We start from the raw sequence: 15,445 nt of genomic DNA, 5'->3' as shown, positions 1-15,445 counted from the left end.
TTGCAGACGTGTTGACTCTACTCAACGCGTCTGCCCATAGACCATCCTCTATCTCACCTCCCAGCTCCTCCTCCCACTTGCGCTTCAGCTCCTCCATCTGCGTCTCCTCTGACCCAATAAGCTCCTTATAAATGTCCGAGACGCTCCCTCTCCTACCCACCCTCTGGAAACCCCTGTCCTGAATCCCCCTTAGCGGTAAGAGCGGGAAGGTTGACACCTGTTTACGAAGGAAGTCCCGCACCTGCTGATACATGAATTTGTTTCCCTTCGCCAACCCACACTTTTCCTCCAACACCCTCATACTCAAAGGTCCATAAATATATGGTCCTCTATAAATATATTCCCCATCCTCTCAATCCCTGCTGTCCGCCATATCTGGAACCCCCTAACCATACTCCCCGAGGCAAACCGGTGATTGTCACAGATTGGGGCCCAGACTGATGCTCCCACATGCCGCCTCCACAGGCCCCAAACTCTCAGGGCCGCCACCACCACTGGACTGGTGGAGTACCGTGCCGGCGGGAACGGCAGAGGTGCAGTTACCAACGCCCCCAAACTGGTGCCCTAACATGAAGCCGCCTCCATAGGCACCCATGCTGACCCTTCCCCCACCACCCACTTCCTGATCATGGCTATATTAGCCACCCAGTAATAGTTGCTGAAATGTGGCAGCGCCAGCCCGCCCTCTCCCCGACTCCGCTCAAGCATTACCATCTTTACTCGCGGGGTCTTGCCCGCCCAAATAAAGCCAGTGATCACTCTGTTGACCCGCTTAAAAAAGGACCACGGAATAAAGATGGGGAGACACTGAAATACAAATAGGAATCTCGGGAGGAACCGTCATCTTCACCGTTTGCACATCCCAGCCAGAGACAAGGAAGCGCGTCCCATCTCTGAAAATCATCCTTCATTTGATCCACCAGCCGGGCCAGATTCAATTTATGCAGACTGTCCCATCCCCACACCACTTGGATGCCTAGGTACCTAAAGCTTCCCTTTACTGACCTAAATGGCAGCTCTCCCAGTCGCCTCTCCTGTCCCCTCGTCTGGACCACAAACATCTCACTCTTTCCCATATTAAGCTTATACCCCGAAAACCGGCCAAATTCCCCTAGAGTCCTCATGATTTAATGAGTCTTCATGAGTCTTCCATCCCCTCTATTGGGACCGAAATGTGCAGAAGCAGGTTATCCGCATGGAGCGAAACCCTGTGCTCCATTCCCTCCCCAGACCAGTCCTCTTTAGCCCCTCGAGGCTCTCCGAGCAATTGCCAATGGCTCTATAGCCAGCGCAAACAACAGTGGGGAGAGGGGGCATCCCTGTCTCATCCCCCGGTGCAGTCTAAAGAATCCGATGTTGTCCTACTCGTCCGTACACTTGCCACAGGAGCCTGATACAGCAACCTGACCCAGTCAATAAAGCCCCGCCCAAATCCGAACCGACCCAGTACCTCACACAGATAGTCCCATTCTATCCGATCAAAAGCCTTTTCTGCATCCATTGCGATCACTACCTCCACCCCCCTACCTTCCGGGGCATCATGATCACATTTAACAGCCGCCTTACATTGGCCACCAACTGTCTGCCCTTAACAAACCCCGTCTGGTCCTCCTCAATAACGTCCGGAACCCAATCCTCGATCCTGGAGGACAAGGTTTTGGCCAGCAACATGGCACCTACATTCAACAGGGAGATCGGCCTGTAGGACCCACACAGCTCCGGGTTCTTGTCCGGCTTAAGAATCAGCAAAATCGTTGCCTGTGACATCGTCGGGGCAATACCCCTCTTTCCCTTGCTTCATTGAACATCCTCAACAACACCGGCCCCAATGTCTCCGAGAACGTTTTATAAAAACTCCACTGGGTAGTCGTCCTCAAGCCAGATTGGGGTCCCCTGCCCTTCGACCCGCTCCCCGTCCACCTTTGGGAAATCTAGCCCCTCCAAGAAGTGCCTATAGAAATCCCTAAAAGCCTTATTCACCCCTGCTGAATCACCAACCAGGTTCCCATCTCCGTCATTTACTTTCGCTATCTCCCTGGCTGCCTCCCTATTTCTAAGCTGCTCTGCAAGCATTGTGCTGGCCTTCTCTCCATGTTCATAGATCGCCCCCCTCGCCTTTCTCAGCTGCTCCACTGCCCTCCCTGTGGTCAGCAAGCTAAACTCTGCCTGTAACCTCCGCCGTTCCCTTAAAAGCCCTGCCTCTGGGATCTCTGCATACCTCCTATCAATCTGTAGTAACTCCTTTACCAGTCGATCCGTCTCTGCCCTGTCCACCGTCTCCCTATGGGCACAGATCGAGATCAGCTCCCCTCTGACCACCACCTTCAGTGCTTCCCAGACCACCGCTGCTGAAATTTCCCCCGTGTCATTGACCTGCAGGTAGCTCTGAATACATTTCCTCAGCCGCTCTCACACCCCTTCATCCGTCAAAAGTCCCACATCCAACCTCCAGTGCGAGTGCTGGTTACTGTCTTTAATAACCTGCAGGTCAACCCAGTGCAGAGTATGGTCTGAGATTGTACCCCGTGTCCACCACCCCAGCCAGCAAGACCCTGCTCAAAATTAAGAAATCAATCCGGGAATTCACTTTATGCACGTGTGAGTAGAAGGAGAACTCCTTCATCCTCGGCTGCCCAAATCGCCACGGATCCACACACACACACACACACACACACACACACCCCCCCCCCATTAACCCTTTCAGTTCCTTTGCCATTGCTGGCACCCTGCCTGTTTTCGAGCTTGACCGGTCCAAGCCAGGTTAAAGTCCCCTCCCATGACCAATCTGTGCAAGTCCAGGTCCGGTATCTTCCCTAGCATCCTCTTTATAAACTCCACATCATCCCAATTTGGCGTATACACATTTACTAATACCACCTGCACCCACTTGAGCTTCCACTGACCATAATGTACTGACCTCCCACGTCCGAGACTATTCTATCCACCTCAAACATCACCCGCTTATTGATAAGGATCGCGACCCCTCTAGTCTTTGAATCTCGTCCCAAGTGAAAGACCTGACTGACCCAGCCTTTCTTCAGTCCGTACCTCTAAGCTGCGTCTCTTTCAACATTGCCAAGTCCGCCTTCAATCCCCTAAGATGTGTGAACACACGTGCCCTTTTGACCGGCCCATTTAACCCTCGAACATTCCAGGTGATCAGCATAGTTGGGGGGCTCATTACCCCCCCCGTGCCGATGATGCATCCCCTTTTTTGGGCCCGCCTCCAGCCCGTGCTCCGATCCTCCACCGGTCCACCCCAGGCAGCCCCCGCCCCCAACCTCCTCTCTGTCCCTTAGCCCAAGTCCCTCCCTCGCCAGTAGAACATTCACCACCCCCCCTCCCAGTAACAACACCCTGTAACGCAACCCTTTCACTAAACCAAACATATACACCCCCCCCCCCCCCCCCCCCACTGCACTTCCGAGAACTAGCTCGCCCTGCTAGCTAGGTGGCCTCCATCCCCGGCGCCAGATAGTCTTCCCCCTATTGTCCCCCCTATTGTTCTCTCCCCCCCCCCCCCCCCCCACTCATACAAGCAAACTCCAGCATCAAACAATCCCCCACAATTGCCCAACAGAGAAACACCAAGATCAAAACAAGCACAACTCCATTCCCCAACAGTGCAAATGAAAAGCTTAACTCACTCAACTCTACCGCTGGTTCCAAATCAATGCAAACGGCATCACAAACATCTTCCATGAAATGCAAATCGAGAAACCTTTTACAAAAACAGAGAAACGAAAAGAAAAAACAAAAACATGAACGTTGCACCCAAGTTCAAAAGTTCTCAATCCATCACCAGCCCTTTCTTTTTCGCAAAGCCCAACGTGTCCTCGGGTGACTCGAAGTAAAAGTGCTGATCCTCACCTTTTTCTTAAAAAGGATCGACCTGAATCGGTTGAAGCCTGCTCTTCTCCTGGCCACCTCCACACTGAGGACCTGGTAAACCCCGCAGGATGCTATTGTCCCATTTACAGCTCCATGTCTGCTTGGCCTACTGTAGAATGCGCTCCTTATCCGAGAGCCTGTGGAATCTCACCACCATTGCCCTCGGTTCCCATTCCCATTCGCAGCTTCCTCACAAGTGCTCTGTGAGCCCTATCCACCTCCGAGGGCCGGGAGAATGCCCGATCCCACAGCAGCTTCACAAACATGTCTGCAATGTATGTCCCAGCGTCCGTTCCTTCGAACCCCTCCGGGAGCCTGACGATTCTTGGGTTCTGCCAGCGGGACCTATTCTCTAGGTCCTCCACCTTCTCCAGGAGCTTCTTCTGCTGGTCCCTCATCATCCCCACCTCCAGGTCCACCGCAGTTTGATGTTCTTCCTGCTCAGCCAGCGCCTTCTCCACCTTCTGGATCGCCCGATCCTGGGCGTCCAATCTAAGCTCCAGCCGCTCAATTGACACTTTTATCTGGTCCAAGCAGTCCCGTTTCTCCGTAGCAAAGCCTTCCTGAATGACTTGCATCAGCTGCTCCATAGACTGCTGGGTCGATAAGCCAGAGGTCCGAACCTCCGCCATGCTGTCTCCTGCTGCAGCTTCGGCCCAAGCCTTCTCTATTTTTTTTTCTGCCCTTACGAATACTTTTAGTCCTTCTCTCCATGCGCCAAAATGGGAATTCAGTAAACAATTGCCACTAACATCCGTTCTACAATTCAAGTCCGGTAGAAAAACAGGGGAAAGGTCCAATAGTCCGACCAGAGTGGGAGCCATCAAATGTGCAACTTATTCCTTCACAGCCGCCACCGGAAGTCAAAATCTGTTGGACTTTAAATTGATGCACTAAGTATATGAATCACTGAATATACACACACACACAGTTTAGGTAGGTCATTCCCCTTGTTCAAAAGTATATCCACGATCCCTGAACTCCTTAAGGCTTCCCCTTTCCCAAACAACATTCAAATTAAATGAATCTATATGTCAAATCCAGTTTATAGTTATGTGGACAGTCAAGTCTGGGAAACATCTTTTCCTGATCCAACAAATATATTTAAACTGCTTTCCTGTAGGTTCCTGCACAACCTTGGCTCTAAGACTTGGATGTTAGTCTAGGTTCCTGACTGTTAGATTGGGGACTGGCCTCACAGGTTGTTGGATGTGAACTCCCTCTCTGCTTCTGAGGGCGCCGGCAACTATACATAATTTGTCTAGGCAACTGCATCTAATATACTTTTGAAATTGCAACTCATTATGTCTTTTGAAAGCTGGCGACTGCTGTCCCTAGACAGATTTCTACCTGTTGCTGGACAGATCACTTCACATCATGTCTTGTTACATTCATTTTACTGCTGTTACTATGCAGATTCCTACCTAATGCTGGGCAGATCCATGACAAGCATAAACATCAATCCAAAATAACACTTTGGCATTACTTGCTTTATCATAGTTTTGATGAGATATGCACATATTAGATGAGGGAAGACAGTAAGAGAAATGAAGTCTTCCCCTGCCAGTTACATTTAATAGAGCACTTTATGAAATATGTGTTTGCAAAACTAAACCGGTCATTGACCTACAAAAATGGCCTCGGTGTGTGTTGTCAGGTCAAAGGAGTTGGTCTCAACAAAGAAAATTCAGGAGTTGGTTTCCATGTTTACACTCAAAAGATTACCTCTATTCTATCAGTTTTTTCCCTCTTAACGTGCCCGCCCCACACTGGGTCCCTTCCATCATAGTTTGATCTCTTCATAACAATGGAGCTCAACATGCCCAGAAAAAAGAGATAGAGGGGCACAGAGACTCCTTGTGTAAGAACAGTATAATGTAGATAATGTGGAAGTGCGTATGGTTAAGCAGATAAAGTTAGTGAAATTGCTACAGTGCAAACTGAGCATGTATTAACTGGGTAGACAAAGCTAAAGTAATGGAATAGCTCCAAATTTTCTTTGTAATTGTAGAAACTGATCTGAATTGCTAGTTTGGTTCTATTAATTTTTCTGACTTTTCCTACCAGTATAGAACTCATCAGTTACTAGACGTTATGCTTGAAAAGGATCAATTGCTCAGAGACAGATTAATTCCCCGTATATTCTAATGAGAAACCTGCTGGTTTACAGGAACAATGTAGACTGAGATTGCTGCTTTGTAGCTGCGATTCTTAGGCACCATTACAGGAATAGCAGATGTAAGTACTTTGAACAAAAGCAGTAGTGAGTAAATGCAGTATTGTAATATTAATTCATGGAGACTGTTCAGGATTTACTTATGTATATAAACCTAGGAAGTTTAGCTGGTACCATTAAGTAGATTCTCTGTAAGTTCTTGTTGAAAGCAACACAGGACAGAAAACACAACACACTGATCTTGTACTATCTGTTCATGTATCTGAACAAATTATTGGAGTTGAGTTGATTTGACTTCTCCTGAGACATGTTGATTGAGAGCAATGAACAACCATTCAGTTGGTTCTGTTTTCTGACGGAAAAGGAATATTTATGCCATGACTGTGTTTCCATTGAGAAGTTCCAATCTTACGATAATGGCTTGTTAATTCATCCACATTCATTCGGTTCCCGAGATTGATTTCATATTGATTTTTTTTAAAAATCTGGATTTAGGAATTTTGGGAATAATACTGGTGACAACTAATTGGTTGGTGTTGGAGGAGGAGGATAGATTTACATATGATAAAATTGTCATAGGTAGTAGTGAAGATTACACGAGAACATGGATGCACTATTGGGGTGGGAATGTAAGTATCGGATGCAGTTCAATTTTTAAAAATGTGAAATAAGGAAAAGAAGTGCACTTTGAGGAATTGGTGTTTTAAGTGGAGTAGAGAAGCAAAGCCTCCTTGTGCGGGTGCATAAGTGGTTAAAAGAGACAGAGCATGTAAATAATATCAGAAGAAGGTAAACAGAATCCTTTGTTTTCTATCTAAAAATACAGAATACAAAAGCAAGAGGATAATGTTGGATTTATGCAAGAAGTTAAGTTGTAGTAGAAATTGATGTATAACTTTGGGCCCTAAAATTATAGGTAGGGTAGTGGCAGTGGAAGAGATGTAACATTGAATCTCTCCGATGATTGTCGGGTTGAGTGATTCATGTTACGAAGAAAGACTCGAGAGTTGGGCCTTTTCTTTTTACTGATGGTGAGGACGTTAAAGGGGATCTGACGCCTATCTTCAAGATTATGAAGGGTTATGATTATATGAATTGCAGCAGTTTATTTCAAATTTAAACAGAATTAGCAAAAGGCTACATGTATAAGATATTGGCAAACAGAATTAAGGGAAGATTAGAAAAAAATGTCTTTGTATAACAACTGATTAAAATATAGATTCTTACCCGCAAATTCTTATTGAATTAGCATCAAATTTATTTTTGGGGCGGAATTAGAGGGCTACTTTTTATTAAAAAAAAGAATATTGAAGTCCATGGGGGAGTAAAGGGGAAATGTGATTAGGTGGCTCATATGAGAAAAATAGCAAGACTGAGTTGAGCTGAATTGTTGTTTCATTACTCTACAAATCCATGATTCTATAATTCCACTATTTTTGTGATTAATTTGTGGTATATTCCATGCCAATAATGATACTAGTAAAGTACCTGGGACCTTGTTAGCGTCCACACAGCTTCTTTGGGATGATATTTGGACAGCCAGTGACAGTCTAATACCTGAAGACGTTCTACCAAAGATTAACCTATCTGGGCACCTCCAAGTAATATAAATAAAATTTGCTCATATTGGTTAACTTCTTGTATAAGGACTATTACAATCCTCTATTTCCTTTCTGGCTTCATTGCTGGTATATGGAATATGTATTACTCTCAAATTTGTTTTCTACTGTCTTATTTAATTTTAATTATGTCCATAGCTCTTATTGTAATTGCATTTTCTTTTTTTTTTACTTTACAGCATTTACATTGTGTTTCCCAGTCATATTCTTCATTGGGTTGCTTCCACAAGTAAATACATTTGTGATGTACCTTTGTGAACAATTCGATATCCACCTGTTTGGTGGAAATGGTGAGTATTCTGATGTTTGCAGGGTTTTTAGCGAGCCAGGTATTTGACATGCTGAAATCCATCATCGTGCTTAAACGGGTTCAAACTAAACTACTGAGCAATCGTCACGTGTTGTTATAATTTTTCTGATGTTTGCATAAATTCTGCTCAAATTGACAAATGGCCTTGTGACTACATCAAAATCTTTTGGCAACATCAGGCCTCAACATCTCCTTCAGTCGCCATGTGTAATGTATTCAAGTTGAGGACCCAAATGGGGTACCTCCCACATGGTTATACTAATATGTTCTATAGTGTGCCGCAGTGGGAGCCCTCAAGGGAGCCAGATATCTCTACTTTCTGTTTTGGGAGTGGTTAGCCAAATCTTCTTGCACACTGTTGTGGAATAAGTAACCTCCATCCATTGCCTGCATTGCTGTCCAAGGTTTGTAACTCAACACAACCTAGTGTGAGGTCCAATCTGTGCGCCTATCACACATGGCATCCTAATTTGGCATTGATGGGTTTTGCAGTGCATCTTGTAGATAGTGCAAACTGTTGCCACTGTGCATTGGTGGTGGAGGGAATGGATTTTGAAGGTGGTGGATGGCTTTCCAATAAAATGGGCTGTTTTGTCCTGGATGGTGTTGAGCTTCTTGAGTGTTGTTACAGCTGCACTCATCCAGGCAAGTGGAGAATGTTCCATCACACTCCTGACTTGTGTCTGGTAGGTGGCAGATAGGCTTTGGGGACTCAGGAGGTGAGTTACTTATCTCAGAATTCCCAGTCTCTGGCCTGCTATTCTTGCCTCAGTATTTATATGGCTGGTACAGTTCAGTTTCTGGTCAGTGGTAACCCCAGGATGCTTATAGTGTCTTAATCCCATGATTCTATATCCCTGATTCTATATTGCTCTCCTTTAACTACTAATCTAGTCTATTCTTAAATATTGAGATGGACTCTACCTTCTATCAGTAATTTTGGTTGAACATATCACAGTGTCGCAACTCTGTTGCTTTCTGTCTTAAATATCCTACTTTAATATATTTTCTGTGCCCCTTCGCTCTAGACTTAGTCTCTGAAAAAGCCTCATTCTATCTATTGTGTCCCATCCAGAATTTCCTCCAATTTATTTTTGGAATGTATGGGTGCTTTATTTACGTGTGTGGCCCTTCTCGATTCTTCTGTGCAGCAGTGTACACGCAGTGATTTAAAGGAGCCAACACGTACAAGGCCTGTGCGAATCCACTCCTTTGTAATTTAAAATAGCTTCTCAGTGGCCCAAGTTCAAACAAAATCCACCCCAATTATTCACTTTGGGATGAGGAGATAAATGTTCAATTAATGTATTTGTGGTGATATTGATTGAGGAATAAATATTGACCAGGAAATAGTGAAAACTCCCCTGATCTGCTTTGAATAATTCAATGGGTTATTTTGCAATCACCTGAACATTCAGACTTTGCCATTTGATTTAATTGTTGGTCTGCAAGATAGCACAGTCCTGGGGTGCCAGCCGAGGTTTATGTTCAAGTCTCCAATGCAAGAACATTGCAGCAAGCCACACTGGTACTTAAATGCACTCAAGATGGCAAAAGCATAGTCATATGAAAAAGCAAAATATATTTGGAAAAACATTTGGAAATGATTGAACGTATCACAAAAACAAATCTTCAAATTGAACTGTTTCCCGCAAATGAGAAACCTGAAGACGAACTGCTTGTGCAGAATTTTGGATGTAACCAGATTTCTTGTTGTATTTGATCTTCAAATGTCTTGTGCTTAAGCAACAATTCATTTCAATTTTAAACAAGGCAACCAGTCTAATTATTAGATCTAAAATCCTGATATTAAGCCATTTGTTACATTTGTATTTTTCAGCTACCACAAATCTCCTTGCTGCACTTTACAGCTTCATTCGTAGTATTCTGACAGTAGCTTTGTTATATGGACTATGTTATGGTGCCCTGAGGGTAAGTGCTCCTATTTTTATTATGAATCTCTGTTTTTGTGTGGTGGGGATTATCATTAACAATAGCAATTGTAAAGGGATGTTTTTGTGAATTTTCTGCTCATCAAAATGAAGAATGCTAATACTAGAAAATGAAACGTTTTCTGTTTTGGGAAATCAGTGCTAAGAAGTTATGTTTAGCAGCCAGAAAAGTTTGCTTTGCTCAGAAATACATACATATGAGTGTAGTGTTTCATTTCACCTAGCTTTTCTTTCAATAATAGCCTCCAATTTCTGCCTGCCACAGCACCATGCTTCCTGCTCAATGACTCAACAAAGCTTTTACCCCTTTTCATTAAAAAAGGAAATTCCACCTCAACCTGTCCCCTAACATGTTACCTTTCTTTGTGTGGTTTCAAGCACTTGGCCCGAATTTCACCCTCGAGCAGCCCTCTGAAATTGTCTTAAACCAGCCGTTTCTTTTTGAGTTTGATTATTAATAATTGCAAAATTAAGAGCTATTTTCTGTTGTCAACTCATTATTTAAATAGCGATTGATTTAAACAGTTCAACCCCATTTCTAAGATTATGCAGGATATGTGGCACAGAAACGGACCATTTGGCACAACCAGACCATGCTGGTGTTTATGCTCCACTCAAGCCTCCTCCTATATTTTCTGTCTCAACAGCAAATGTTGGCAAGCCGTAGACATAATCATGAAATTTGAGGATGCCGGTGAGAAGACCTAAACACGCCTTCTCAATCTGCGCATATCTGGTCTCAGTGGGTGTCATTGCCCGTGACGCGTATGCTATGGTATCCAGGATGATGTGTCATCTCTTTGAAGCAACACCGCCCCAATGCCATCCTGACTCGCATCTGTGAATATCTTGGTCTCTCGGTCTGGGTCAAAGAATGCAAAGGCTGGTGCAGTGGCGAGCTTGGCTTTCAGTCAAAGGCGGTTGATTTTTTTCACCAGGTTGCGTAAGGCCGTTGTGTGTGGCCAAATTCAGGATGAACTTGTCAAGGAAATTGACCATTCCCAGGAAGCGCAGTACTGCCTTCCTGTCCTTGTGGACTTTCACTGCCTTGATAGCTTTAATTTTGTCTGTGTCCGGGCGCACACCGTGTCGCGAAATCTGATCACCCAGGAACTTCAGCATGGATGTCCCAAAACAGCACTTGGACCTGTTTAGATTGAGATCATATTCATGTATGCGTCGGAGTACTTTCTTGAGTCGCGACACATGTTCCTCTGGGGTTGTGGACCAGATTATGATATTGTCAACGTAGACATCATCCCTCCATCATCTGTTCCATGATGCATTGGAAAATCTCTGATGCCGAGATGATGCCAAATGGCATTCGGTTGTAGCAGAACCTGTCAAAAGGTGTGTTGAAGGTGCAGAGCCTTCTGCTGGATTCTTCAAGTTGGATTTGCCAAATTCCTTGGGATGCGTCCCAATTTTGTGAAGAAGCGCGCGTGTGCCATCTGACTCGGGATTTCTTCCCTCTTCGGGATGGGGTAACGTTCCCGCATAATGTTTTTGTTGAGATCCTTGGGGTCAATGCAGATGCATAGGTCCCCCGTAGGCTTCTTTAGGCACACCATCGAGCTGGCCCAGTCGGTTGGTTCAGTGATCTTGGAGATAATGCCTTTTTATTGTAGACTCGTGAGCTCTGCCTTCAGGTGCTCTCTCAGTGGAGAACGGACTCGTCGTGGTGCGTGGACCACTGGCTTGGCATCAGGCCGCAGTAGAATCTTGTACTCGTACGGCAGCGTGTCCATCCCGCTAAATACATCTGGGTACTGGGTTAGGATGTTGTCGATGCTGGCTTGAAGATCCGAATGGGACGGCGTGGTGGTGTAGACCCTTTGAATGAGGTTCAGTTGCTTGCAGGCGTGCGCATCTAGCAGGAACTCCCTGTCTGGTTTAACAATCTTGAAACGTAAGCTTCCTTGTGTGTGTCGGCTGGACACCTGCAGATGGCAGGACCCCAGTGCCTTGATTGCGTTTCCATTGTAGTCCAGGAGTTTGCAGGCAGCTGGAAGGATTGTGGGGGGGCTTCCTGATTCTCTTGAAGTCCACCTATGAAATCAGGTTGGTGGAGGTAACTGTGTCGAGTTTAAACTGGAGGGGCAGTGGTTGACCTTCATCACTGCATGCCATTCGCCCTCAGAATCCACGGCCAGGATTGATTAGACTTGCGATGTGTCTGGTGTGGCATATTCACACTTCGTAATAATGTCCACTAGGTAAGTGTTGTCCAGGTATTCATCATCTGGATCCGTCGCACTGCCTGGATCAGAGTCATGCATTCGGTGTTGCACACCACTGATGCGCCGCTGTCAGAATTGGGAGCGCTGGCTCCTGACTGGTGGTGCAGATCTGCACAGTGGTTTAGTTTCCCACAGTTTAAATAACGTTTACCTCTTGCAGGGCAGTTTTTTTTTAAAATGGGCGGTGCTGCAGTTCGCACACGTCATGATGTCGGCGTCGACGCTCAGTGCGCCATTGCGCATGCGCGGTGCGGTTCTCAGATCTCTGCACCTACGCATTGCGCTTTTCGGCCGCTTCGTGTTCCCGATCGCATTGCGCATGCGTCAGGCCCCGGGAAGAGCGCGCAAAATGGCCGCTTTCGTCAATGTGGAGGCCTTGCATCCGGGAGACGGCCTGAACACACTCCACCTCATGGGAAGCTTATTTTTCACTTTCTGCCGTTTTGTACTGTGAATAGTGATTTCTAGAGTGCTCATGCACAGTACATGTTATAATCGCGACTGGCAGGGTCATGTGCTTGACTTTCAACAATTGTTCTCGCAGAGGATCAGAGTGGACTCCAAAAACGATTTGGTCTCTGATCACGGAGTCAGTGATATCGCCAAAGTTGCAGGATTGCGCTAGCAGTCTAAGGTTAGGTAGATAGAAGTTAAGGATTCGTCTTTACCTTGCATCCTCTGCTTGAAGATATAATGCTCGAAGATTTCGTCGGTGTCCACCTCGCAGTGGCTGTCGAATTTGTCCAGGGTGGTTTGGTACTTCGTTTTGTCCTGCCCTTCGGAAAAGTGAAAGGAATTGAAGATCTCCATCGCATGGCCACCCGCAGCCGTGAGTAGAAGAGCTATCTTCCACGCATCGGTCACTCCATTGAGGTTGGATGCTTCCACGTATAGTTGACATTTTTGCTTGAATGATCGCCAGTTGGCACTAAGATTGCCGGTGGTCCTGAGCTGATGAGCCTGAATCTTGTCCATTGTGCCTGTATTCAGTAGCTGGTTGTCACGGATCTTGCTGAGTTAAACTAAATAGATTGAACAGTCACTCCTGGTATCATGTTGTGTTATGCTGCTTCGGATAACACAGGCTGCTACCTGATGCAGTTTTAACTAAAGGATGCTCCAGACTCTGAAATGTGTACGTGTTTATTGAACTATTAACACAGTTCTCAAATGAGTTCGACTCTGCTAATCTAACTGTAGTAACTCAGTCTAACTGTACCAGCTTGCTCTAAGCCACCTGCTGGGGTGTGATGCTGCTGATCAACCCTGTCTAACTCTCTAGATGTTTGTCTGTGGAAAGAGTGCCTCATCCCTTTTATAGTGTTTATGTCATGCCCCCTTGTGGTGATGCCACCTCTTGAGTGTCCTGCCTGCCCATTGCTTCTGTCCTATTCTGAGTGTTCATTGGTTGCATGTTTGCATATCATGACAACTATCTTTTATCTCGATATTCTCTCGTTATGTTTTTCCCCAAAAGAGAAAACATTCCCTATATCCATTCTAACAAAACCTTCATGATTTTAAAGACTATCCCTCAGTCTTTTTCCAAAAGAGAAGAGAACCCAGCCTTTCAATCTTTTCCTAATATATCGGACAATGTTTAATGGAGGCTCGCTGGCTGGCAAACCAACAAGAATTGCTTCCTTTCAGGCAGACCTGCCAAATTAAGTACCTCTAAGGCACTTAACTGGGTAGCAGCGGACCTTCCATGAGATCAAGGACCCTAGCAAGGGAGTGGTGGTGGATGCACCCACCCATCAGCCCCTGTGTTTCTCCAGTTTCTAGGCCCTCTGGTGTGTTTGTGCAATAAAACTTTTAAGAGGCCAGGGAACCAAGACTGAATTACTCACCTGAATTGTGATCCAGAATGAATATTCTGCTGATTGCTGTTTCTCACTACGATATATTTTCAATATCTATGCAATGTAATTTTATCATGATTTTTCAATACTTCAAAAATTTAATTAGGTACCAAAATAGGGTGGGGTAATAGGCAAGTAGACAAAAGGACAAGATTGAAGTCAATGGGAAAGTCTTGTAAATCACATGCAATGCAAAACCGTTACCAATTCACGATGAACTTGTTATGCACTTCTGTCCTGGCAACCTCCTCTCACAGTAAACTATCATTAGCAACAAAATAAACAGAACTCTAGTCATGATTCCGCCTTCTAATTTCCCCATCAATCTTCCCCACAGCCTTCTCTCTTAACGCTGCCCACAACCTCCCCCACAAACTCTCCTCCAACCTTGCTCCAACCTTCCCACAACCCCCACTCCAACCAGCCCACGATCCTTGCCTCCAACCATACCGAACCCCACTCCAACCTTCCGACAACCCTTTCCTCCAACCATACATAAACCCTTTCCAACCTTCCCCACGATCTGTCTTCCAACCTTCCCCAGGATCTCTCCTCCAACCTTCTCCCCTGCTCCCACTTTCTCAGCCCTCCAACCTTCTATCTTCCCAAACCTGCGCTCCCAACTTTCCCAACACCCCACCCCAACCCCTCCAACACCCCACGCAGCATCTACAATTACAGGGATTTGACTTACTATCCTTCAAGTAGGAACATTCTCAGTTTGCGCTGCTGCTTCTTCCAGCCCCTGCGATCTCTATGCCCCAGCGTTTGGCACCATCCACACCCCTCTCCTGGGCCCTACTAGCACCACTACAAGCAACGTCGACCTGGTTGGCTTTTTGGGCTTTCTGCATGATGAGTGCTCTGCCCACAGCTGGGTGAATACCAGTGACAGTGGGATTGGGCACTTAAGTGGGTATTAATTGCCTAATTAAGGCCTTCCATTGACAGCAGAGTTGGAAGACTGTCTACGAATCTTCCCACCCCAGAGTTAATTGAAGAAGAGGCATGAAGGTGGTAGGGTCCCGAAATGCCATTCTCCTGCCCAATTAAATGCGACTACTCTTCCCCACTGCCTCAACCCTGTCACTAAACTCATCTCAGGGAAGTGCATTAAATTTGACCCAATTGACCCATGCATTTCTGGATTCATTCTTTTAAATCGTCTATGCACAGTGGTGTGGGTAGCACAGTGGTTAGCACAGTTGTTTCTCAGCTCCAGGTCCCAGGTTTGATTCCTGACTTGGGTCGCTGTCTGTACGGAGTCTGCACGTTCTTCCCGTGTCTGCGTGGGTTTCCTCCGGGTGCTCCAGTTTCCTCCCACAATCCAAAGATGTGCAGGTTAGGTGGATTGGCCATGATAAATTGTCCTCAGTGTCCAAAAAAGGTTAGGTG

At 45.8% G+C, this 15,445-nt stretch overlaps 1 protein-coding gene across 6 annotated transcripts in view; it reads left to right on the top strand.

Moving 5' to 3' along the window:
- The window catches only part of pcnx1 (pecanex 1), a 356,856-nt gene that overhangs the window by 246,518 nt on the left and 94,893 nt on the right, over nt 1–15,445 (top strand). For all 6 annotated transcript variants that reach the window (XM_038784415.1, XM_038784439.1, XM_038784431.1 and 3 more), the window contains 2 exons: nt 7,866–7,976; nt 9,837–9,928. In XM_038784415.1, the coding sequence (XP_038640343.1) occupies nt 7,866–7,976; nt 9,837–9,928 (203 nt within the window). The remainder of the gene's footprint in view (nt 1–7,865; nt 7,977–9,836; nt 9,929–15,445) is intronic.

This window comes from Scyliorhinus canicula, chromosome 2, assembly GCF_902713615.1.
Source record: "Scyliorhinus canicula chromosome 2, sScyCan1.1, whole genome shotgun sequence".
Classification (NCBI taxonomy): Eukaryota; Metazoa; Chordata; class Chondrichthyes; order Carcharhiniformes; family Scyliorhinidae; genus Scyliorhinus; species Scyliorhinus canicula.
The sequence above is the reverse complement of the archived record's forward strand: the minus strand, read 5'-3'. Positions and strand labels throughout refer to the sequence as shown.